The sequence below is a fragment of the Elaeis guineensis genome, chromosome 10 (genome assembly GCF_000442705.2).
Source record: "Elaeis guineensis isolate ETL-2024a chromosome 10, EG11, whole genome shotgun sequence".
In the NCBI taxonomy this organism is placed as follows: Eukaryota; Viridiplantae; Streptophyta; class Magnoliopsida; order Arecales; family Arecaceae; genus Elaeis; species Elaeis guineensis.
This window is the reverse complement of record NC_026002.2, coordinates 27,867,916-27,894,004: the sequence shown is the minus strand read 5'-3', so window position 1 is coordinate 27,894,004 and position 26,089 is coordinate 27,867,916. Positions and strand designations below refer to the sequence as shown.

The following is a 26,089-nucleotide window of genomic DNA, read 5'->3' as shown; positions in this document are numbered from 1 at the left end:
CCCCCCGCCCCCCCCCCCCCATGTGATCATGGAATCGAGAGAACCTTTCTCTATTCAAACCCATGTCCTAAACGTGAGCATTGATGCGGAACACTGAGCGACCAGGTCCATACGTGCCCCCTCCTCTCGTACTAATATTTGCAACTTTCTTAGTACGATTCACTAAAAATAAACCAAAAAAAAAAAAAAGAAAATAGATTACCTCACATGTTCATTTTATTGGCTCTAAACGCTTGCCGCGTGGACCCACTGCGTGTGGACCCCATACCAAATACACCACTGTCACGTGCCCAATCCTGGGGCGATCAGAAGTATAAAAAGCTGAGAAGCCACCTTCGAGAGGTGACAAGTCTGTTCAATGGCCAAAATCTACCATCACACTCTCTTCCCTTCCCCTTCTTCTTCTTCTTCCTCCTCCTCCTCCAATGATTCTTGTTGTCTGACTTCTGGTAGAGAGATTTATACTCTTTGGATGAAGTCGTTGGTGTTGAACGGGAATGGTTGCACCATCTATGATTCTAATGGTGAAGTAGTTTATCGTGTTGATAACTACGACCAGAAGTGCTGCAAGGAGGTCTACCTCATGGATCAAGGTGGCAAAACTCTTTACAAGATACTAAGAAAGGTGAGACATTAATTAATGCCACGTCACTTGAGACCATTTATTGATGAACTGCAAAATGAAGAATGATGACTTTAGTTCGTGTTTTGTTTGTTCTTTGTACAGAAGCTTCGGGTGCTTGGAAGATGGGAAGCTTATCGTTACAATGACTCGAATGGAGAAGAGAAGAAGCCTAGATTTAGAGTCAAAAACGCTGGTGGGATTCTAAAGGGAAGTGGGTCCTTTGGAATTGAAGTTATGGGGTGTGGCAGGGAGAACAAGGCTAGTTACAAGATAGAGATATTGAAGCACCCGTCAGTGTACAGAATAATGGACATGGCTGGAGGACTTGTGGCACAGGTAATGTATATCTTTAACTCTAGTATTAGAGAAGTTGATCCAATGATTATTTACGCGTTGGAAACAAACACTTGAGTAACTCAAGTTACCATATGCTAGCTAAGAAGATAGAATCCATAAAACCAACCCTAGCTAGAAAGATCACATTATTGGATGCTTATATCCAAGTTAATTGGTGACAGCAGGTTCAAAGGAAGCACGCTGTTTCGGGAGTTATGCTTGGAGAAGATGTTATGACATTGGCTGTGGAGCCCAACACAGATCGTTTGCTCGTTATAGGGCTCGTCGTCGTTTGCTGTCTTATAAATCATTAACATGTGAAGTCTTCCACACGGCCAAGCAATGCAGTGTTGCTATTTCAAGCTTTTCTTGTCATTTCCTTCCCCCTCTATCCTTTAATTCATGCCAAGTCCATAGAGTCATTTTTCCCCCCTTGTTTTCCCTCTCATCTTTTTCATAATGGAAGAAGAAAGAATTTTTCACTAATTGGCAAATGTAAGAGATTCCAATGATTCACTTCGTTTATTACTTGGGAATTGGAAAGTGCGCTTACAAATGCTTTTTCTTGTCAAACTTATTGGTTATTCGACATCATTTCTCCCGTGAAAGCCGCAATAAAATGAAACATGGCATTTTCTTCTCATTTTCGGGCCTCCAAGATGAATATTTTTCAAGCCCAGATCTTCGTTAATGAGGTAAGAATGGTTCTTTTTTTTAAAAAAAAAAAGCTCTCTCCTCTGAGTGTTCGACAGCCTTTCACTACAAGAAATTTGATTTTTTGCGATGAAATTTTTTCGTCGCTAAAAATCTTATTTTCATCGCTAAAAGTATTTGCGACGAAATATATCGTCGCTAAAAATTTGTAGAGAAAGCCTCGTAGCAAAAGATCTTAGCGACGAAAATATTTTATTTCGTCGCAAAAAATAGTAAACCCAGACGACGAAGTTATGTACTGTATTAGCGACGAAAATATTTTGTCGCAAGAGCTTAAATTTTCGTCGCTAAAATTGCAACGAAAAAAAATTTCGTCGCTAAATATTTTGATTAAAAAAAATTTTTTCTTATTTTTTGCGACGAAAATGAATTTCGTCGCAAAACTTAGCGACGGATTTCGTCGCAAAATAATTTGTCGCAAAAATTTCGTCGCAAAAATTGCGACGAAAAAAATGTTCGTCGCTATAATTGCGACGAAATAAAATTTCGTCGCTATAATAGCAACGAAATAAAATTTTCGTCGCTAAAAGGGCGACGAAATAAAAAATTTCGTCGCTATAATGGTGACGAAATAATAATTTCGTCGCTATAATTGCAACAAAATAAAAATTTCGTCGCAAAAAGTTTAAATTTTTAGCGACGAAAATTTTTTTTTTGTCGCAAAAATAGCAACGAAATAATTTCGTCGCAAAAATTGCGACGAAAAAAAAATTTCGTCGCTATAATGGCGACGAAATAATAATTTCGTCGCTATAAGGACGACGAAATAAAAATATTCGTCGGCATAATTGCGACGAAATAAAAATTTCGTCGTAAAAGTTATAATTTTTAGCGACGAAACTAAGACTTTCGTCGCAAAAATAGCAACGAAATAAAAAATTTCGTCGCAATGAATAATAAATATTTTACTTTTTTGGGTTCACAAATTTTTTTGCGATGAAATTAATATTTTATCGCTAAAATAAATTTTGGATAAAAAATAAAATTTTTATTAATTTTTCAAAAAAACCTGCTCAAATACAAATTATCTGATCAAACATATTTTAAATAAACAGTATGTTAACACAATAAAAATATTCTAAGTCAAAAGACCAATTTCAAATAACAAAAAGTTTCATAACCATCTTTGTCATATACAAAAATATAAGTCCATACACCATTTTAAATTTAAAATAAGTACAAACTAAGTATGATCTGACTCATTGGCCTCGTTCCCTCCTCCAGGCGTCGATCCCTGACCCGATACGTGTCGCGATGGTGGTGCAGAGGCGGCATCATGTGACTGTAGAGGTGCTAACTCAGAAGCATCAATATCGAGCCGTCCCGCTACCGCAGCTACGATCCTCTCGAGCGTCTGACTACGATTCATCCAGTAACTAATCTGATCTTGCATCATGCTCATGGATGTCCTAACTACCTCTGGCACTGATGCATCATCAGACCGACCGGATGACGAACTGCGTGATTTTTTGGACCGCATGCTATGACCAGATCCTAGCTGCCGTCCGAGGATGGTATCCAAAATCGTATCATCTGTCATCAAACAAACCTGCTGCGATCCAGTATCACCATCAGATCCCACCTCCCTCGTCGCCTGCTCTCTCAATTTTAACATTTTTTCCTTCACAATAAACCAAATAAAATCATAAATTTTTTTCAAACTCTTTAAAAGTATTCAAAATGTAGAGTAATGATACTTACATGACGCTGCCTCGCCTCCTCGGTCACGAACTCGCCACTCTTGTTTTGATAGAATTTAGCATAGGCGTCGACTCCGGATAGTCCCTGTTCAAACAAAAAAAAAGAAAAAAAGATATCAAAATAATGTAAATATTTAATAAAAAGTTACAAAGTATGATTGCAAATGTAGTTACGTACCATCCTCTTCATTCCCTGTGCAAAAGAGGCACTTCCTTGCATGTGAATAGAATCAATCTTGCTCCTATTCACCTTATTCGCCTCCGATCGTCGCTACAAAATACATACAATTATAACCAATAAAGGACATAACATAATTAAAAAAACTTGGAACACTAGACATACCTGAAATGCCTCACTTCCAAAATGCTCACATAACCACCGCCAATCGTCACTAGACCCAGCCCAATTTCTGTATGGCTGGGTCACAGGATCAATCCCCTTCGCTTGCAGCTCATTGCAGTATTTATGAAGCCTACATCGCCGATCTCTGTATCTATTTGCAGCCATTTTGAGAATACATGTCGTCACTTCTTCGTCAGTGCAATCCTCGAAGTCAATATTATCCTACACAGTAATCATACCAAAAGGCAAATACATGAAATTATTCATATAATAAAAAATTTATTTATATAACCAAAAATAATATGGATCATGTAATGATATGCAAGACATCCAAATTTAATTCTTACCCTGATGTGAGAGACTAGAGCATCACGGTATCGAGGAGCTATATGCTTGAAACTTTCAGCAGCCCACGAAAAATGATTCCACATATACAAACTGATCTCATTTGCGACGATACTAGCCTCTGTGCCAACCGGATGATCTCGAAATATATGTACCTTCGGTTTTTCATTGTGTGTATGCACATATTTTTCCAAAACAAGACCCCTACTAGGACCACGCACTGCACGTCGATGCTGTGTTCCTACATGTAAAAATTGATGAAATGAACATATATCATGTATCACTAAATGCATATAACAAAAAAATATATATGGTTTATAAATTGATAGAGATGTACCTGTAAGGGGATGATGCTGCGGTACCATGGCCTCCGGCTGGGCAAGCTCTGGCTGAGCACTAGGCGGCTCTGTGGACTCGGGCAACTGAGTCTCATCTAAATCCTCTGACTCATCATGCAAAATGCTAAAGTGAGGATGTGTATCATCAAGCGGAGCCTGCTGCCTACCCCGTGAATGTCTACGTCCAGGACCAGTCATGATGCTGCAATGATTAAAATAATTTAAATCAGTAAGTAATCAAAAAAACTCAAGTATTACATGATATAATAAAAAAAAAATAAATTAAATTACTTATTCATATTAATTATTGTTCTCAGATTCTGAACTCGTGTCCATATAGTCATCTTCGACGGGAGTCATAGAAGACTTCGACCCTGAAGTACTATCATCATTGTCATTAACGAAGTCATTATTGGATCGTGCTCGTGTTCGTGCCCTTATCGATGATCCAACAGAAACATCCTCAGGTTCATAGTCGTCTCTTTGTAATTATCCTATGTCAATCGTATCATCTGGCACTAATATGTTATCTGGTGCTTGCATTTGATATGCTTCGTTTTCAATAATTGCACAGACTTCATTCTCAAGATGTTCATCGTTCGGGCATGTGAAAAGTGCAGGATCAAACAAATGCCTATGCTGAGCCCTTATTGCAACTCGCCAAGGCTCTTTCATTTTGTTATCATCAATATACCACATTGGTCTTGCTTGCTTTGCAAAAATATAAGGATCACTTTCATACCATACATGACCAGTGTGGACACTGACGAGTTGAGGATCTATAACAATTGGCCTGTGTCGTCCTAAGTCATACCATCGACACTTGAATAACACAATCCGTCGAAGACCACTATATCTCAACTCTATAACCTCATGCAGAACACCAAAAAAATCTATTATTTCACCCTTGTGCTCGCCCTCCACGCTTATTCCACAATTCTGTGTGGTTCGATCACGATCGCGATCTTCCGTTAAGAATCGCACACCATTGACTATGCATGCTGAATATACTGATACACGTCTGTCAGGTTTTCGTGCAAGTGCAGCTAAGTCATTACTGATACAGTTAGGATTGTCTATACGTAGCTGAGCTATCTACAATTAAAAGAACAATAAGCAGGTTAAATTTGACAAAATAAATACTATATAAACAAACTTTTAATCATGGATGAACATGAACATAACTTACCCGTTCGTCAAACCATGATGTGAATTGATTCCTATGTCGTGCCGCTGCTAATGTAGGATTACTTCTTCTGAGCTCACTTTCGTGTTCTCTGAAGTGATACAGTAATACCATGTATATTTTAATTTAGAGTCCACGTGCATTCATTGATATATCAACAAATAAAAATTAAATGTATATACTCACATCATGTAGGCTTCTACCTCCTCGCAATTGTTTAGCACATACCAATGCATGTCATCCGTTTCTTGTGGTGTCAACATTCGAAAATCTTTTTTACCATATGGTCGGGCAACATTGGAGAACACGGACAATCCATCGGTCAGAATCTCGTCAACATCAATATTCCGCTGTGGCCTTGTAAATTTGGTCTCCACTCGTCGAAGGTACATAGAGCAGAACGTCAGACATTCATTCATAACATGTGCCTCTGCTATTGAACCTTCAGGCCGTGCTTTGTTAGTGACGGCACTCTTGTATTCACGCATCTCCCTATTCAATAAATTATCAATTGATATCACATATAATAAGAATACAATAATGAATAATAAATATTACAATATCATGCAATTACCTTTCAATTGGGTACATCCATCTTGTATGTACTGGCCCACCCAATCTAGCCTCATGTGGAAGATGAACAGAAAGATGCACCATGATATCAAAGAAGGCGGGAGGGAATATCATCTCGAGCTTACAGAGAGTAATGATAATCTTCTTCTCCAATATGTCGATCTGACTTCGTCTCAATGTCTTCGCACATAAGTCTCGAAAATAAGTTTCTAGATCAAGTAACGCATCACACACATTATCCGGCAACAATCCGCGCAAACCAACTGGGAGCACATGCTGTAGAAGTACATGACAATCATGACTTTTCATCCCGACGATCTTCCCATCTTTCGACTTGATGCACCGTTTCAAGTTTGAGGCGTATCCATCAGGAAACCTCACTGATCTCAAATATGAAAGAAATTGATTTCTCTCTCTTCAATTCAGTGTATAACATGCCAATGGCTTCACCAGCCTATCCCCTCGTCGAATCAAATGTAATTCCTTTCTAATCCGCATATCCTCTAAGTCAAGACGAGCCTTTACGGTATCCTTTGTTCTTCCTTCGATATTAAGAATGGTATAAAATACATTATCAAATATATTCTTTTCAATATGCATGACGTCAAGATTATGTCGAAGAAGAAGTGTTTTCCAATATGGAAGATCAAACAACTTGCTCTTTTTTCTCCAATTTCCGATACTTGTTCGCACCCCTACTTGGCTGGCCAGACCCTTACCAAATATGACATCCTGTAGGTTTGGTAATTGATTTAAAATATTATCCGTAGACCAGAATCTTGGCTGCGCACGTCGTTCATGCTTGCCATTGAACTTAAGACTTCTCCTCCATCTATGATCATCTGGCAAGAAACGTCGATGGCCGGTAAAACAAATCTTTCCGTGAATACGGTCCGATGTAATATCATCGTTACAAGTTGGGCATGCTTTATACCCTTTTGTATACCATCCAGAAATATCGCCATATGCAGGAAAATCGTTAACTGTCCAAAGCAATGCTGCATGCATACGAAAGATGCCTCCTACAACATGATCATATGTTTCGCATCCTTCTTCCCACAAATATTGTAACTCTTCGATCAATGGCTCTAAAAATATGTCTATGTCTCTTCCAGGGGCACGGGGACCCGGGATCAACAAGGCCAATAGATTAAAAGGTGATTTCATGCACTTCCATGGTGGTAAATTATAAGGAAATACCATAACTGGCCACATACTATAAGCAGTACTAAGATTACCATATGGATTAAATCCGTCTGTTGCCAACCTTAGCCTGATATTTCGTGAATCAGCTGCAAACCATGGATGTTCACGATCAAAATGTTTCCATGCATCTCCATCTGATGGATGTCTCATGACATCATCGTCCATATTATTTACCTCCTTATGCCACCGCATGTCACAAGCAGTATGCCTCGACATGAACAATCGACGCAATCGTGGTGTAATCGGAAAGTACAGCAGAATCTTGCATGGTATTTTCTTTTTCTTCTTATCCTTACCACGACTTTCTTTCCATCTGCTTGAATGACAAATTGGACATGCTTGTAGATCTTGTTTATCCTTCCGAAATAGAACACAATCATTCGGACATGCATGTATCTTTTCACAGCGTAGGCCCAAGTCATCGACTCCCAAACCGAGTCCTTTCAATAATTTTTTGGCTTCATAATGACTTGACGGAAGTAACTCTCCCTCTGGCAGTAAGTCCTTCAAAAATTTGAGCAACCAATTAAACGAGTTGTTTGACCACTTACCAAGTATCTTCATGTGTAATAACTTTATTACGGCGGACAACAGAGAGTACTTCTTACAACCAGGATAAACATCACTTTGTGCATCTCTTAATAGACGCTCGAATCTATCATTTATAGATATATTAATGTCCTCTTCAGCTTCTTGTCTCGGAATGGAATGCTGATGTTCTGCTCTCGCTTCTACATTTACTTCAAATAATTCCGGATGAAGATCCTCTAAAATTTCTCTATCTTCTTCACCAAGTGTTTGTCTTTCACGACTGCATGATCCACCGACTGACGACGGATTTATGGGACTCCTGGACAACATGTTCGAGCTAGTCGGCAAATCTTCACCATGACAAGTCCATCTCTTGTAAGTCACATCTATACCGTGTTCGTATAAATGATTCTGAATGTCCGATAAGGTACACCAAAATAAATTCCTACATCGACGACATGGACAACGAGCTTTCCCATCTTCTCTAGTATGATTGGACGCCACATTCATAAAAGTCGTCACACCCGTAATATACTCGGGACAGAACTTATCACGCAAAGACATCCAACCACGATCCATACCTACATATTTATGATGCAAACTATACAATCAATTTTATGTAATAATAGTTGACTAACGCCTTATATCTCCTACCTATAGGGTGATGGTCCTATTCCATTCAGGAACGTAAGAATTTAATATTGCAATACATGTCTTGTATACCAAAAAAATTTCGGCAGCATTTCGACGCAGTTCTCCAGATACACAAGCATTAAAATTGTGCTATGTATCCAGAGAACATGATCGAAAATACCGACAAAACTCTGCGATATACAAGCATATGTGTTGCAATATTAAATTCATTCACGTGCCCAAACTGTCCACGAGGATAATTCGAGAATAGTGTGTAAAGCACCAATATTTTTTTCATAAAAAAAAATATTGGTTTTTGCACGCTATCCTCGAACGGAAATTCTAAGGCTTATAAATTTTTTATGCTACAATTAATATATTATTATTAAAAAAAATATTTTAAAAATATTTTTAAATCATGATTAACATTAATTATATCAAACAAATAATTATATCTAACATTATATCTAATTACTAAAATAATAAATAATTATTTTTAATGACTAAAATTTATTAAAAAAAATTAAAAAAATATATAAATTAAAAAATTGGTTTCACCTTCAATCGTGAGCAGTGATGGTGACAATCCGCGGCAACCGGCGGTGGCAGCCCGGCGGTGGCGCGGCGGTGGCGGCCCGGCGGCGACGCGGCGGCGGCGACGCGGCGGCGGCGGCCCGGCGGCGACGCGGCGGCGGCGGCCCGGCGGCGACGCGGCGGCGGCTGCGGCGGCCCTACGAAAACAAAAAAAAAAAACACAGACTGAGAAAGGGAGGGAGAGGCCAGCGTGGCGGCGGCGGACAAAGGCGTGGAGCTGGCGGGGGGAGAGGCCGGCGTGGCGGCTGAGGAAGGCGAGGACGGCGTCGGGGGTGGTGATGTGGAGGAGGGATTTGGAGGCGACGAGGGCCTTATCCTTGGCCGGCGAGGAAGAATAGGAGGAGGAGGTAGTCATTTCGGCGGCGGCCGGCGAGGAAGAATAGGAGGAAAGTATGGAAGGAGGAGGAAAGGGAGGGAGGAGAGGTGGCCGCCACCTTCGTTTTATGGATTGGAGGGTTAGGGTTTCGACGGATTGGAGGGAACCGGAGGGAAGGAGGCAGAGAAGAGGGAGGATTCGGTGCGCGGAGGAGAGGGTGGCGAGGCGGGAGGGAGATGGCCGGCAAGCTAGGAGGTGGGCTCGATCAGCGACGGGGGGCGGGCTCGAGCGGCGACGGTGGCGGGGAGGGAGGGCTCGACAGCGGTGGGGAGGGAGAGAGAGAGAGGATGGTGGCGGGGAGGGAGAGGACTTACCGGGAAGGACGATCGGCGATCGGGGAACGACGACTGTCGCCGGAGATCGGGGAGGGAGAAGATTTGGATGACCACGACGGAGATCGGGCCGGGAGGGAGATCAAGCGGGTTTTTTCAATTAGGGCAGAATACCTTCGGTTTTATTTTTAATTAAAAAATATTTAGTGACGAAATAAATTCGTTGCTAAAAATAAATATTCTGTCGCGAAAAAAAAAATTTTGCAACAAAAATATTTTCGTCGCAAATGATTAATTTTTGGCAACGAAAATTTAATTTCGTCGCAAATGATCGGGAAATCAAGTTTCTCGCAACGAAACAAATATTTCGTCACTAAAAATTAAATTTTTGGCGACGTAACTATTTTCGTCGCAAAAAAAAATTTAGCAACGAAAAATTTTTCCGTCGCCAAAAAAAAATTTTTTTGCGATGAAAAAACTTTCGTCGCTAAAAATCAATTCTAGCAACGAAATTTAAATTTTCGTCGCAAAATATTCAAAAATTTTTTAATAAAATAAAATTTAGCGACGCAATAGTTTCGTCGCTAAATATAAATAAAATTGGTCGCAAAAGTCTTTTTTTTTTAGCAACGAAAAATCAATTTCGTCGTAAAAAATATAATTTTTTGGCGATAAAATTTTTTTTTGTCGCAAAAAAAAAAAATTTAACTACGAAAAAAAATATTTCGTCGCCAAAAAAACTGTTTTTTGCAACAAAAAATGAACTTCTAGCAACAAAAAAAAAAATTTCGTTGCAAAAGATATAACTTTTTGCAACGCAATTTTTTTCGTCGCAAATACCTAATTTTTGGGGATGAAATTTAAATTTCGTTGCAAAAGCCTACTTTTTTGCGATGAAAATTATTTCGTCGCTAAAATTTCGTCGCAAAAAATTAAATTTCTTGTAGTGTTTGTTCTCAATCCAGTAAATCAAGCCCATAGTAAGATGAAATTTGGCACCTCTGTATCAGGTTTCTTTTTTGTTTGGACTTTTCAAACTTTTATTGAAAGTACATAACCTTCACTATTTTTTTTTTCCATTTTATTTTCAACTTTCATCAGCAATTGCCCCTCACCATCTAGGCATCAGCATTTCGGCAAGCAACACGAGCATATGGCATGGCATGTGGTGTCACAGAAGTCCAACATTTGGCATTCCGAGCCCATACCAGGCTCTCCTTTAATATATTAGATAGATAACGCATGTACGATTTGCATATCACTAATTTCTAATTACATTTTGTGCTCGCGGAAAAACTAGCCATTGAGGCTAGCAAGTACAGAAGAGTTGACTCTTAAAATAATGGGATCGACTCTTGAAGTCCTGGGGTCCACTCTTAAAGCGTCAAAAAATTTGATGGCTTCTATTTTGGGCCTATAGCTTTCGAGAGTTGAGTCCTGTCTATCTGGGATCGACTCTTGAGATTCTAAGATAACCTTTTCTTCCCTGATATTACCGTAGAAGTTTTCAAAATATTTTAAATATCTTTTAAATTTTAAAATTTATTTTTTTAAATATTTTTATATATCTTCAATCTTTCGCACTTATTAATTAAACTTACTATAAAATAAATTAACTATTTTAAAAATAAAAAATTATTAATATCATACGTAAATATTTTGTATTCATCAAAATCAACTCAGTAGGTCAACACTTTCTATTTTTAGACTTACATGGGTAGATTGGGTTAATATGGACATATCAAGAGGAACTCTTGCAATAAATTTCGTACAATAACCTTAGAACTTGGCCTTATATTAAAATAAGAGAGATATAAAACAATCTTAAGAGAAACACTAAGGACTCATTTGATTCGAGGAAAGATGAGGGGAGAAAGTGTGGACAAAAGAGAAATAGAGAAAGACCTTATATTTGGTTAAAATTCTAAAAGAAGAGAGATGAAAAGAAGCATTCAATCCCTTGGGACTAAGATTATGATATTTCACAGAAAAGATATCACGCCTCAAACCCAACACTAGAATCGGATACGTGATAGCCGCACATTTCTTAGGGTAAGCCCTAAAGAATGTGCAAGATCCGTAAAATTTCTCATAATTTCTACATCCCATGGAAGCTATCAATCTCAATTTATAATAAATAATTTCACATTAATAGATATTAACCTTGTACAATTTATAAAACTCGATTATCTAACTATCGTTGATTATGCACTATCTAATCAATCCTTTAAATCATGATTCCAACAATAGCTAAATGCATCTATCTTGTAACTCTGAGAAGAAAAGAAAAATGAAGGAAGATGAGCTTTACAGTCCAATAGAAACCCCATTATATATGTATCAATATAATAATACATTTCAAAAATAATGAATAAGCAATATCGGAGAGAAATCATAAATCATAATATCTCGTGTTAAGCATGCAATATAACTTAATAGTTATATGAACATATATATCACAAATTATATGTTCTCATAACTTCATCATAAAAATTACGTGTATGTTCATATGACTCATCAATTATATTTCATTAATATTTTTTTCAAATCAATCATCATCTTTTAGTTTGAAATAATCATAGTCACACTTTGATCCATGACTAGCAAACCATAAACCATACTTCGGTCTGTGGTGACAATCTATAATAACTGTACTTCGGTTCGTAGTTATAAACTAGAATATTCATGCTTTGGCCCACAGTGGCAATTAATCCAAGATGTTATGATTTGATCCATGATCGGCAATCTACATCATGGCTCATCCAAATCTTCTTTCATAATCAATAGTTATTCTATATTTTTGTGTTACATTATTATTTGATTTCAAAACCAAATATCATATTTTCCAACAATCAAAATAATAAATAGATGATGCAAATATAGTAAGAAATATTCATATATTTGATGTGAAACTAAAAATATCATCATGCACAATACAGAAAAAAATCATATATATAGGAGATCATGTAAAGGGATCCTTACCTCTATTAGTCTCAGACTCAAGTACAGCTATTGTTCAATCCCTTCGATCTATAAATTCGAGATCAAGGTATTTCTACTCGATACATTGTACCGATATTTGCATTTCTACATAATCAAGATTAGACATAAAAATTATATTTGATTAAGGACAGAGAACAGAAAATCATCCGAATATTACGGATCTAATTAGATCCCTCCTAGGATCAACCAAGTGATCTAGGAGCCCTCTACTAGTCCTTAGGATTTCTGGAGAAAAAAATTCATGAAGAAAGAAAATTCTAAAGGGAGAAGTAGATAGAAAATAGAGAGAGAAACTTGTAGAGAGAGAGAAACTTGTAGAGAAAGAGAGTGGGGAGAAGGTAGAGAGGGAAGAGAGGAAAAAAAATTGTTTTTTTTTCTCCCTCTTTTCTTTTTCTTTTCTTTTCTTTTTCTTTTTCTTATTTCTTTCTTTGTGTTTTCTTCCTCTTGTTTTCTTGTTTTCTTCCTAGTTAAAATAGAGGAAGTATGTAGCCAATTTACCTTCCATGGCCGTGGCTATCTCCGTCAGCACTTTGGGCGGCTGCACTTGGGGATGGTTCTGGCCCTCGACGACCAAGATAAGATGGTGTCAGGCAACGGCAAACAGTTCTGCGGAAAGAAAAGAAAGAACAAAATGGGGGAGGGGTTCCTTCCTCTATGAAATCGGTGGCTCAATCCGGCCATTAAAGGCTTCATGGGGTTCGAAAAAGAGAAAAGAAAAGAGAATAGGAGATCTTACCTCAACTTCGGTTAAGAATCGATAGTGGTTTGCCGAAGGACACTTGTCAAAAACAATCCAACAAAACCTGTAATTACACCCGTGGTTGACTAAGAATTTGGGCAATGCACAAAAGAAAGGGCCGGGGAATTTATAGAAAGGAGTCTTAGAATCCTCACCGGAGTTTGATTGGCCATAGGACTCCTTGTCCTAATTGAATTCGAAGAGGAGAAAGACTCCTTCAGCAGTTCTCCTCTTCCGCCTCACATGCTCAATGCATGAGGTTTCAAATATTTTTTTTTTTAATTTTATTTTAAGATTCATGCAGGGAATTAAAAATCGGGATCATTATAAAAGAAAATTCTATATGAGGCATGGGAAAGTCCAATTCCCATTGATAGAGAATTGGGATAATTTATTTTCAAATGTGCCCTAAAGCTTTTAGATATAATAGGATAAAATCATTCTTTTTATTAAAAACATGATAGATATTTAATATAATTTTTTCGAAAGCACATATTCCATCAGAAAACATGAATCATTCTAAAATGTACTATTTTTCTATAGCCACCTAAATATATAAAAAATTATTTTTTCAAGTATCATATATCCGGGCATACTATCCTTCTAGAAAATATATACTAGTCAGGAAAACATTTCCCACGAATGAAACGAATCCTAAACCATATCACATAATGCTGCCTACCACACGTGTCCCATGCATAGGTCCCTAAACAACGAGGTACGTACAGAACAGCCAGTTAAGATGCCATGAAGCAAAATAGACAAATTGATTCCCTCATTTCTTTTTACTTTGGCAGCTCCATCTCATGTGATAATAGAATCAGGAAAAGCCTCTCTGTTCAAACCCATGCCCTAAACGTGTGCAGTGATGTTGGACACTGAGCAACCAGCTTCACACGGGTTTTACCAAAAAAAAAAAAACAAACAACCAGCTTCATACGGGTTCCCTCCGGCTCCTGTCCATTGGAATCTTTGCAGCAACCGAAAAAAAAAGAAAAAGAAAATAGATGACCTCACATGTTCATTTAATTGGTTGTAAATGCTTGCCGCATGGACCCATTGGGTGTGGCCCCCATACCAAGGACACCACAGTCATGTGCCCAATACTGGGGCTGTCAGAAGTCTATAAAAGGGTGAGAAGCCACCTTCATGAGGCGACAAGTCTGTTCAATGGCCAAGAGCTACAATCACACGCTCTACCCTTCCCCTTCTTCTTCTTCTTCTTCCAATGCTTCTTCTTGTCTGACTTCTAGTACAGAGATATACACTCTTTGGATGAAGTCATTGGTGTTGAACGGGAATGGTTGCACCATCTATGATTCTAATGGCGAAATAGTTTATCGTGTTGATAACTACGACCAGAAGGGCTGCAAGGAGGTCTACCTCATGGATCAAGGTGGCAAAGCTCTTTACAAGATACTAAGAAAGGTAAGACATTAATTAATGCCACTTCACTTGAGACCATTTATTGATGAACTGACGACCATATCAAAAATGGGAAAAAAAAAATGAAGAATGATGACTTTTGTTCGTGTTTTGTTTGTTCTTTGCACAGAAGCTTCGGGTGTTTGGAAGATGGGAAGCTTATCGTTATGATGACTCGAATGGAGAAGAGAAGATGCCTAGATTTAGAGTCAAAAAAGCTTGTGGGATTCTAAAGGGAAGTGGATCCTTTGGAATTGAAGTTATGGGATGTGGCAGGGAGAACAAGGCTAGTTACAAGATAGAGATATTGAAGCACCAGTCAGTGTACAGAATAATGGACATGGCTGGAGGACTTGTGGCACAGGTAATGTATCTTTAACTCTAGTATTAGAGAAGTTGATCCAATGATTTGTTTCCGCGTCGGAAACAAACACTCAAGTTACCATGCATAAGCTAGCTAAGAAGAATTCATAAAACCAACCCTAGAAAGATCACATCATTGGATGCTTATAACCAAGTTAGTTGGTGACTACAGGTTCAAAGGAAGCACACGGTTTCAGGAGTCATGCTTGGAGAAGATGTTATGACATTGGCGGTGGAGCCCAACACAGAGCGTCTGCTCGTTATGGGACTCGTCGTTGTTTGCTGTCTTATAAATCATTAACATGCAAAGTCTCCCTCATGGCCAAGCCATGGAATGTTGCTGTTTTCAAGTTTTTCTTGTCATTTTCTTTCCCACTCTATCCTTTAATTATGCCAAATCGGTAGAGTCGCATGGCTTTTGTTTTCCCTCTTATATATTTTTTTCATTCCGGAAGAAGAAACGTAGAATTTGTCACTAATTGGCAAGTATAAGAGATTATGAAGACAGCAGAAGATTATCTCCAATGATCACTTTGTTTATGAGTTGGGAATTGGAAAGTGCGCTTGCAAATGTTTTTTCTTGTCAAACTCATTGGTTATTCGTTCACTTGCACATCATCCGTAAATGCAACAACTCAATCATTTGGTAGTTTCCCAAAAAATATAAATTAGTGTGCAATTCCTAGTCAACTGATCATCGAAAAAAATGAGATACTCCAACGATGGTTACACAAACGGAGAATGGTAAAACCCACCTTAGCAAATGGTAATTTATTTTCCCACTGAAAGGAGAGGATATCATCCGACCCAAACAGTGACCATTACAAGAAAAAAAAATTTACTGACTTAATATTGCCGATACTAAGAGAAAGCACCAGTAAATTTCAAATAACATATCCATATATGCTTTTTAAAAGCATCAGCATTTTACGACACTATAGAGCGTCGACAAGTTGCGATGATGAAAAGCATCGATAAAAGCCAAGAAACATCATTTAAATTCAACTTTTTTTTTTATCCCGTACATCCATCCTCAATTGAAAATCCTAAATCGATCTCGAGCGGACTATCCGACCTTTTATCTCTTATCGATATTAATCCACCACCTCTCCCACTCTCATGCCTCCATCCCAAGCTCTGATCGTCATATACCATTTCCAACCCTAGACCTCTCGTTGTTCTATGCCTCCTCCTCCATCATCGTTGCAGTCGCCATCACCGTCAATCTCGTTGATTGGCCTAAGACATGCCTCTTCCTCTATCTGTGCACCATCTATCGCTATCTCTCATCTCTCCGATCGAAATCCCAACCTCCTCCTCACATCACCCTTCTCCTCCATCCCCACTACCCTCCAATGCCTGCACTTTCAATCGTATAAATTATCCAAAGGAATGGTGATCACTGGGAAGCCGCTCCCAATTGCACATGCAGTGCTCCTCCACCCCTATCCCACGTGGATGCTACTTTTCTATTCGACATCCATTCTCCCGTGAAAGGCATAGTAAAATGAAACATAATATTTTCTTCTCATTTTCAGACCTCCGACATGAATATTTTTTAGACTCTATTTAATAAGCCCTGATCTGCATTAATGAGGTAAGGATGGATTTTTTTTATTAAAAAAAAAACTCTCCTCTAAATATTCGGCAACCTCTGTTCTCAATCTGATACATCAAACCCACAGTAAGATAAAATATGGCATATATCTCCACGTTAGATTTCCTTTTTGTTTGGGCTTTTCAAACTTCTATTGGAAGTACCTCCCATCAGTTTTTTTTTCTTTTCCTTTTTGATTTTTAACTTTCATTAGCTATTGTCCCTCACCACCTAGGCATCAGCATTTCGACAAGCAACATGAGCACGTGCTCTTCTATGACCCGATGTATGGATCCACCATCGCTCGACACATGGCACAGTATGTGGCACCACCGAAGTCCAATATTTGGCATTTCGATAGCGTATCAGACTCTTCTTCAATATATTAGATAAATATGCACATATGATATGCATATCACTCATTATATTTTGTGCCCATAAAAAATTAACCGTTGAGGTTACCAAATATAGGAGAGTTAACTTTTAAAATGCTTGGGTCTACTCCTGAATTCTTAAGATCCATCCTTAAAGTATCAAAAAATTGATAGCTTCTAATTTTGGATCGTAGCTTTCTGGAGTTGAGTTTCGCCTCTCTGCAATCGAGTCATGGGATTCTAGGATAATTTTTTTTTCTCCTAAGTTCACACATTTATTGTAGAAGTTTCCAAAATACTTCAAATATTTCTCTAACTTAAAATTTATTCATTTAAGTTTCTCCATATTTTCCCAATCACTCATTAAGCATGCTACAAACTAAATTAACTATTTTAAGAATACAAAATTACTAGTATCATATGCAAACATTTTGTACTCATAAAAATCAACTCATTAATTCAACACTATTCTACTTTTAGACTTGCATGGATAGATTGGGTTAATATGGACATATCAAGCGGCACTCTTGTAATAGATTTCGTGCAATAATTTTAGAACTTGGCTCTGGTATTAAAATAAAAAATATAAAACAATCTTAAGAGATACACTAAGGACTCATTTGGTTCCAGAGAAGATGAGGAGAGAAAGTGTGAACAACAAAAAACTGGAGAAAGATCTAATGTTTGGTCAAAATTTTTAAAGAAAAGAGATGAAAAATAGCAGTCGATCCCGTGAGAATAAAATTATAATATTTTATGAAAAAAAAATTATATTGGGCTTGAAAAAGTCTAATTTTCGTTGATTGGGAATTGAAAAAAATTATTTTCAAATGTGCCCTAAAACTTTTAGATATAATAAGATAAGTTAGTTCCCTTTATTAAAAACATAATAGATATTTTATATAATTTTTTAAAAAAATATATATTTAACCAGCAAACATAAATCATTTTAAAATATATCATTTTTCTGTAGCTAATCAAATATATAAAATTATTTTTTAGATATTATATAGGCATATCATCTTTTTAGAAAAGATACACCGGTGAGGAAAACTTTTTCCCCCGCGGAGGAAACGAATCCTAAACCGTATCACAGATCACAGCCTACCACACGTGTCCCATGCATGTGTCCATGAACATCAAGTTACGCACAGAACGGTCAGTTGAAATGCCATGAAACAAAAATAGATAAATTGATTTCCTCGTTCCTTCTTTTATTTCCGTAGCTCCCCCCATGTGATCATGGAATCGAGAGAACCTTCTCTGTTCAAACCCATGTCCTCAACGCGAGCATTGATGCTGAACACTGAGCAACCAGCTCCATACGTGTCCCCTCCTCTCGTACTAATATTGGCAACTTTCTTAGTACGATTCACTAAAAATAAACCAAAAAAAAAAAAAAAGAAAATAGATTACCTCACATGTTCATTTTATTGGGTCTAAATGCTTGCCGCATGGACCCACTGCGTGTGGACCCCATATCAAATACACCACTGTCACGTGCCCAATCCTGGGGCAGTCGGAATTATAAAAGGCTGAGAAGCCATCTTCGAGAGGTGACAAGTCTGTTCAATGGCCGAGATCTACCATCACCCTCTCTTCCCTTCCCCTTCTTCTTCTTCTTGCTCCTCCTCCTCCTCCAATGATTCTTGTTGTCTGACTTCTGGTAGAGAAATATATACTCTTTGGATGAAGTCGTTGGTGTTGAACGGGAATGGTTGCACCATCTATGATTCTAATGGCGAAGTAGTATATCGTGTTGATAACTACGACCAGAAGTGCTGCAAGGAGGTCTACCTCATGGATCAAGGTGGCAAAACTCTTTACAAGATACTAAGAAAGGTGAGACACTAATTAATGCCACTTCACTTGAGATCATTTATTGATGAACTGAAAATGAAGAATGATGACTTTAGTTCGTGTAATTTGTTTGTTCTTTGTACAGAAGCTTCGGGTGTTTGGAAGATGGGCAGCTTATCGTTACAATGACTCGAATGGAGAAGAGAAGAGGCCTAGATTTCGAGTCAAAAAAGCTTGTGGGATTGTAAAGGGAAGTGGGTCCTTTGGAATTAAAGTTATGGGGTGTGGCGGGGAGAACAAGGCTAGTTACAAGATAGAGATATTGAAGCACCAGTCAGTGTACAGAATAATGGACGTAGCTGGAGGACTTGTGGCACAGGTAATGTACATCTTTAACTCTAGGATTTGTTTATGCGTGGCAAACAAACACCTGCTAAGCCAAGTTACCATACGCTAGCTAAGAAGAATTCATAAAACCAACCCTTGAAAGATCACCTCATTTGATGCTTATATCACAGTTAATTGGTGACCACAGGTTCAAAGGAAGCACACTGTTTCAGGAGTTATGCTGGGAGAAGATGTTATGACATTGGCGGTGGAGCCGGACACAGATCGTTTGCTCGTTATGGGACTCGTCGTTGCTTGCTGTCTTATAAATCATTAGTCTTATAAATCATTAAAACGTGAAGTCTCCCTCATGACCAAACCATGGAGTGTTGCTATTTTCAAGTTTTTTCTTGTCACTTTCTTTCCGATGCTGTCCTCTAATTCATGCCAAATCCATAGAGTCGCACGGCTTTCATTTTTCTTTTTGCGCTCGTTCTCCCTCTTTATCTTTTTCATTCTGGAAATAGGAAGATAGAATTTTTCACTAATTAAAAAATGTAAGAGATTAAGAAGACAACGGAAGGTCATCTCCAATGAGCACTTTGTTTATTAGTTGGGAATCGGAAAGTGCGCTTACAAATGTTTTTTCTTGTCAAACTCATTGGTTATTCATTCACTCGCACTTCATCTCTAAATGCAACAACTCAATCATTTGGTAGCTTCCCAAAATATATAAATGAGAGATTCCTAGTCAACTAATAGAGAAAATGAGATACTTAATTCATTGATGGTTAGCGTACGTTTCTTCTTATTATTGGGAGAACAAAAAAAAAAAAAGAAAAAAAATGTCAATTAGTGCTAATATGACATATAAATTTTCTTGCATACTTTGTGGAAATTGAAACATAATGGAAAACAACATTATACATGCGATCCAAATGTGTCTTAGAGCAATCCAGCACTTCACCTTCATAAATCAAGGCCAAGATGCTTGATGCTGCTCCGGTGATTAAGATCTGCTGTCCCACTTCAAATTCAGCCAAAATGAGATGAAACCATTTCCTCGGTTAATGCAATGACCATACAAAGTTTGATCCTTTCTGATCAGTTCAGCCAATCACTCTCATCATTCAAAAGCTCCTGGACAAATAATGTTTCAGCACTTAGATATCATTACCAAGGTGTATAGGAGTTCATATAATTTTCTAGTAGTTCATATAATATATGAGTTTTGGCCACTTCAACTTGACAATTGTTATTACCACGCATGACTTTACCTCCTCTCCAAAAGCCTAATTTATAGTCAAGTAGCTCCCAACATTGTTTTCGTTGCAGTTCTTGTGCAATTAGAACAGAGAGCTCTATCCATCAACAGAAAGAAGCACAATCTTGCTGCCCGACAAAAGGAAACAGATTTGAGTTTGACTCCAACAATGATATTTTTTTTAATTAGGCCCTAACAAAACAAGTCACACCACCAAATTCACCAGCATGACAATAACCAATAACAGAGACTTCACTTCCAAACATGAAACATGGCAGAAGATTCCACAAAAACAGCTGTTGGTAACATCCAGTAATAACTACACCTGCCACTTGAACTAAAACGATATTAATTCGAAAAAGGAAGAACTCTAGTTGCAGTGTTTATTCCTCTCGGCAATTTCTATGGTATTTACAGAGGCCTTCAGCCCTGCTAAAGTGCTGCATTTTACAGACAAAAAAGGCTACTGTTATACCAGCTCGATGAAAATGATAGAATATAACTTACTATAAATTACAGATTGATAAATGACATGACACACATTAAATACATGGGAGCCTGAGAAGGAAAACCAGTTACACTGACAGCCAAATTTGCGAGCTTTCACGCAAGGATGTAAGAGAACGGCTGTACACAAAATGGGCATCTCCTACATGAAATAGCTCAGTGCTTTCTTCTTCCTCGACCCACCTTCACCATAGAGCTCATTCCACTGAAGAAGTTCACTCATGTTTGTGGATTCAGACGATACACTAGCACATACCTACATGATCATTCAAATCAATCATCAATAAGATAGTTCTCTTTTCCTTTTTTTTTTTTTTTTTTGGTAGGAATAAGTTCATTCTCTTGATAAAGGCAAATGAAGCACAAATTTCTATTCCAGCAAAATCTTTTAGGGGTAAAAGGATTAAAGGATGGGCGACCATTCTATAAATTGAACTATATATATGTTCAAGCTTCTGCAAAGTCTTACCTTGAAACTGACACATACAGTCCTATAAAGCAAGTATATGGATTTTGAGATACAGTATGACATGACAAGACACATGGATTCAACAGTTTTATGTAAAAAAAAAAAAACAGATAGAAAATGGTAATCAATAAATATATTATTGTTTATACATATGCTAAGAAATCCAAAAAGCTATATTAGTTATCTTTTTTTTTTTTTTGAATACCATAGTTATTCATTAACTACCATTCATTTGAACCTAAGACCACTTGTTTGGAGAGGTGAGTTCAAACCAGCTGATCTAGTAACTCTTGACAACTATTAGATATCAGAATAAAGTAGTGCATACTTTATATAATAACATTTCAACCACACAAACTCCAAGTAAACTCAGTCAACGAAAGCTATCATGTTCATCAAAAATGAACATTCAATAGAAAAGGAAAGAACTCCCCTCATCTGAAAATATCCCAAGGGCACCTAAAAAGTATCCGCATATCTCAGAAAAGTATCTGGGCGCCCTCTTATTCTTGAACAAAATGGAATACTTATTGTAAGTATTTAACACACAGGCTCATATAGGATACCGCAATGGCATCTAAAACCAAGTATTCATGCTTCCCAATATATATAGTTAGACAAACAAGGCTGAGCCAAATCTTCTGCATCATAGAAGGATGCCAGGGCCTTGCGCTTTCAATTCTAAAGCAAGCATCCATTTCGGTATAGCTGATTAGAGGAGACAGAGTAAGAGGAAAAAAAAAAAAGAGGAGGTTGCAGAGCTTGGAGATGCCATTATTGCAGTCCAACTGGAATGCTAATATTGACATCTGAAACTCCTGATGGGAGATCTTGAACTTGATCAGCATTTCAAGTTTTCAACAAGGGACACTTGGAGATGCTTGCAGAAAGAGGGGAAAAAAGTAACCACAGTACTTTTTGAGTTTAAAAGAAGATAGAACTTATGTGGAATTTCTGAGGTATGTCTAGGTTGGGGATACCATACGACAGGGCTCCAGGTAAGGCTTTAAAAGAAAGCAGTAAGTTTGAAGATGTTGTCAGGGCTAGAATGTTGGAGAAAGAAGAGGGTTGAGACATATAATATTCCATTGTTGCAAGTGGCGAACAAGACAGAACAAGCTTATGCAAGAACAAGAACTGAGTCGACAAATAGTGAAAATATTAGAGGATTTTTTTTGTTCTTTTTTTCACTTTCTTTGAGAACTAGGATGGAAGGACACCTGGCACAGATCAGGTTAATGGAAGCTTTTAACCAAGATCACCAGTATACAACACCCACAAGGTATGTGAACATGCCCTAGAAGTCTTGTAATGAGACCAAATTTGTTCAAGATGTAACAGATTGTTACAAAAAGAAACAAGAGAAAAGAAAACATATGCTTGACCTGAAAAAGATTAGGTTAAGGCATGTTTGCCATGTTTACAAGGTATAATGGAATCCAGGCTAATCTTTTTATAAAGAAAAATAAGATAAACAAAATTGACCTGCTCATGTGCGTATTTCAAGTCTTCCATGCTTAAAGGACGAATGTCATCACTTCCACGCAATGCAGGTAAAGGTCTACCTTCTGCTAATGCTAAACTTCTCTCCTGCAGATTGCAAAACAAATAATGGATGAGCAATACTTAATGTCAACAAGAACCAACAAAGAAGCACAAACTTTGAGTTTCAACCAAAAATGAAAGCATATTTTAGCATAGAAGTTCGTGTAATGGCCAAATAAATATGCTTAAGTATAACAACAGCTAAAATAAAATGAAGACAACAATGAAGAGCACTAGTTTTTATGACTGACAAAACAATCAACCTGCTGTTAAAATAAATTATTATATTTGAGTGCATGACTGCCTTATGACTTTGATGGCTATATATGCACGTACAATGTGCACATCACTCATTACTTTCCGCTTGTTTCTTCAATTCTTTCTAGAATCATCTTTTGTTCTAACAAGTACATCATAGTGTCAACATGAACTAACCCAACTAAACAAAAGCACAATGAGAAGCATGGTATTTTCAATGTATGCATATATGTGCTAAATAAAAGAGTAGGCAAACAAAACAAAAGCCAAGGCATAAAAGAGCATTGATAAATGCACTAGTTTATATGACTACATTAGTATACATGACTGCAGAGCTAGATGAAAGCATATTAGCCATGAATCAATATAACAAATTCTCCCCCACTCCCAGGGTAAGCATGCAAACATGCATGAGCCTGTATGCGAATGCAGTAGTATAATATATACTCACTCCTTGCATCTCATATTCAAGTGCTGATATGACCAATGATTTAACACATTAGCACACCAAGCCAACAACACATACCTCCCCCCCACCAACAATCACCCACAGTCATTATTGCTATCAGCCCCACAGCTCCCAGCTGCTAACCCCATTCGTCACAAGTGAATGGCAGCAAGCGAAGCAGTAAGTTCAGGGATGGACTAGAGTTTGTCTCGGCAATGCAGATTTCACTGGGCCTAGAGGACTGGGGATCTAAGATGCGGATCCTGTGGAGATCAAAGAGGATTGAGGAAAAGGGTTCCAAGGAAGAGGACAAGGGAAGGGGAGAAAGATGTTTATTTTCTTCCCATGTTTTTACTTATATTTCCTCTTCTTTTTTGTGGTGGCGGACAGGTAGGTTGGGGGGAAAGGAAGTGGGGAGGTGCACAGGTGAGTGGCATGTCTTTGTGTGTCCATACAAATTGACAAAAAAATAGCTTAAGACTAGCAGCTAGCCAAGCAGCAAAATCATCCCTTCCATAGACCATGATTTGACAACTCATTACTTTTGATTTTTCACATATCTTTCCAAGACTAAATATGATCTAGATGGAAGTTACATGCATTCAAGAACACAATTTCAAGTCATGATTATTGGTTGGAGGTGCATGCACTTCAAAAGATGTGAAATGGCTATTATTTATTTGAACAAAGAAAGAAATTTTAAATAGCATAAAACATAAACCTAAAGTTGATTTTTCAGTATAAATTTGAAGGCACGGACTTAAAAATGGAGCTTTTGGGAATAAGCATACGTTGTTTAGTCGTTTGCATTCTACCTTAACAGCATAAGCACAACAAAGATCAGAAAACAAATTTTAAATAGCATAAAACAACGAAATGGCTATTATTTATTTGAACAAAGATGTGAAATGGCTATTATTTATTTGAACAAAGAAAGAAATTTTAAATAGCATAAAACATAAACCTAAAGTTGATTTTTCAGTCATAAATTTGAAGGCACAGACTTAAAAATGGAGCTTTTGGGAATAAGCATACGTTGTTTAGTCGTTTGCATTCTACCTTAACAGCATAAGCACAACAAAGATCAGAAAACAAATGAGGACAAGAGGGCCAATCATCCTAAGTTGATTCTGCAACCAACACAGTTATCGGGATGATCAAATGTACAGGACCAGAACTTAGCAGAATTAATAAAAATTTTCTGCGCTCTAACATCCAGTTAGGATCTTCACCTAAAAGCAGGAACTCCCTTCCGTATCTCTCCATGCATACACATTGAAATAATTTTTACTGAGATGACAAGTCAAATGTGATGAGAACATCCAAAAGTAAACATGCCAATTTCCTTTAAAATTAGAGATATGTAACCAGAACTACCTAAACATATATCATAAAGGAGAAACAAAGAAGATATTGACCAATTATGCCAGAGAACAAACACTAACCTTCTTTTCCTTTTCCAGAATTTCTCTAATGGGGCAATGTGCAGCAGTTACACACAGATTCTGAGAACAGGAGATAGAGTGTAAATTCAAACTTTCTTGATTTCTCAAAACCACTAAAAGAAGAGACAGCAAAACGTCAAATCCAAACAAACCTTCAAGTCACTTCCTGAATATCCATCCGTCATATTGGCAAGTGCTTCCAAATCAACATCTGGTGCGAGCTCCTCTTTGGCTAATATTACTCTGAGAATCTTTTCTCTATTTGATGCATCCGGTAAGTTTACCATTAATCTGCATAAAATATGCATATATTAAAATCATTAGGCTCAGCATTAAGTTGTAAACCTGTAAAATTTGTCAACATGCAACTTCAAATGACGGTAATACCTCCGAGGAAACCTCCTTATGACAGCATCATCAAGGTCAAAAGGCCTGTTGGTGGCAGCAAGCACCAATACCCGTTCTTTATCTTTTGTGCGCAATCCATCCCAGTTCACCATGAATTCATTTTTCATCTTGCGCATGGCTTCATGTTCTCCAGGATTTTCTCGCCTGCCCAACATACTGTCAACCTGTGCAAGGAAATGCAAGTAATCAGCAAGAATAATTGACAAGACAAAAGCCATCGTTAGCAGAACTAGTGGCCCCTGAAAGTATTTTGAAAAGGGAGGGAGAGAGGAAGTGGCCAAGTGCACAAGGCTCTCACCACTGCAAGGTCAGGGAATGCTTAGATGTACACAGCCTAACCCCTGC

General features: G+C 37.7%; 5 protein-coding genes across 6 annotated transcripts in view; 3 read left to right on the top strand and 2 right to left on the bottom strand.

The window, feature by feature from the left end:
• The first annotated feature begins 358 nt into the window (after positions 1 to 358).
• Positions 359 to 1,517, top strand: LOC105052513 (protein LURP-one-related 11-like). The gene is made up of 3 exons (XM_073245079.1): positions 359 to 625; positions 728 to 961; positions 1,147 to 1,517. The coding sequence occupies exons 1-3, from the start codon at positions 359 to 361 to the stop codon at positions 1,273 to 1,275; spliced, it is 630 nt and encodes a 209-aa protein (XP_073101180.1). The 3' UTR covers positions 1,276 to 1,517.
• Positions 1,518 to 3,305: 1,788 nt separating this feature from the next.
• Positions 3,306 to 4,792, bottom strand: LOC140852079 (uncharacterized). Of its 2 annotated transcripts, XM_073244833.1 has the most exons (6): positions 4,693 to 4,792; positions 4,401 to 4,603; positions 4,066 to 4,304; positions 3,719 to 3,940; positions 3,554 to 3,646; positions 3,320 to 3,460 (listed from the first exon to the last, which is right to left on the bottom strand). In XM_073244833.1, exons 1-6 carry the CDS (start codon positions 4,743 to 4,745, stop codon positions 3,341 to 3,343), a joined length of 930 nt encoding a protein of 309 aa, XP_073100934.1. In that variant the 5' UTR covers positions 4,746 to 4,792; the 3' UTR covers positions 3,320 to 3,340. The 2 variants fall into 2 exon arrangements, with proteins under 2 accessions (XP_073100933.1, XP_073100934.1); XM_073244832.1 differs by having other exon boundaries at positions 3,306 to 3,460; positions 4,066 to 4,603.
• Positions 4,793 to 14,684: 9,892 nt separating this feature from the next.
• On the top strand, positions 14,685 to 15,721 carry LOC105052764 (protein LURP-one-related 11-like). The gene is made up of 3 exons (XM_010933703.3): positions 14,685 to 14,942; positions 15,070 to 15,303; positions 15,475 to 15,721. Exons 1-3 carry the CDS (start codon positions 14,685 to 14,687, stop codon positions 15,601 to 15,603), a joined length of 621 nt encoding a protein of 206 aa, XP_010932005.1. The 3' UTR covers positions 15,604 to 15,721.
• A 3,124-nt stretch (positions 15,722 to 18,845) lies between these two features.
• LOC105052763 (protein LURP-one-related 11) lies at positions 18,846 to 19,737 on the top strand. The gene is made up of 3 exons (XM_019853294.3): positions 18,846 to 19,115; positions 19,219 to 19,452; positions 19,609 to 19,737. The coding sequence occupies exons 1-3, from the start codon at positions 18,846 to 18,848 to the stop codon at positions 19,735 to 19,737; spliced, it is 633 nt and encodes a 210-aa protein (XP_019708853.1).
• A 1,259-nt stretch (positions 19,738 to 20,996) lies between these two features.
• The window catches only part of LOC105052512 (uncharacterized), a 28,137-nt gene continuing 23,044 nt past the window's right edge, over positions 20,997 to 26,089 (bottom strand). Inside the window, exons 23-27 of the mRNA XM_010933343.3 lie at positions 25,724 to 25,908; positions 25,489 to 25,627; positions 25,337 to 25,396; positions 23,126 to 23,230; positions 20,997 to 21,427 (exon numbers count right to left, since the gene is read on the bottom strand). Coding sequence (XP_010931645.1) covers positions 21,314 to 21,427; positions 23,126 to 23,230; positions 25,337 to 25,396; positions 25,489 to 25,627; positions 25,724 to 25,908 — 603 coding nt within the window. The 3' untranslated portion in view covers positions 20,997 to 21,313. The remainder of the gene's footprint in view (positions 21,428 to 23,125; positions 23,231 to 25,336; positions 25,397 to 25,488; positions 25,628 to 25,723; positions 25,909 to 26,089) is intronic.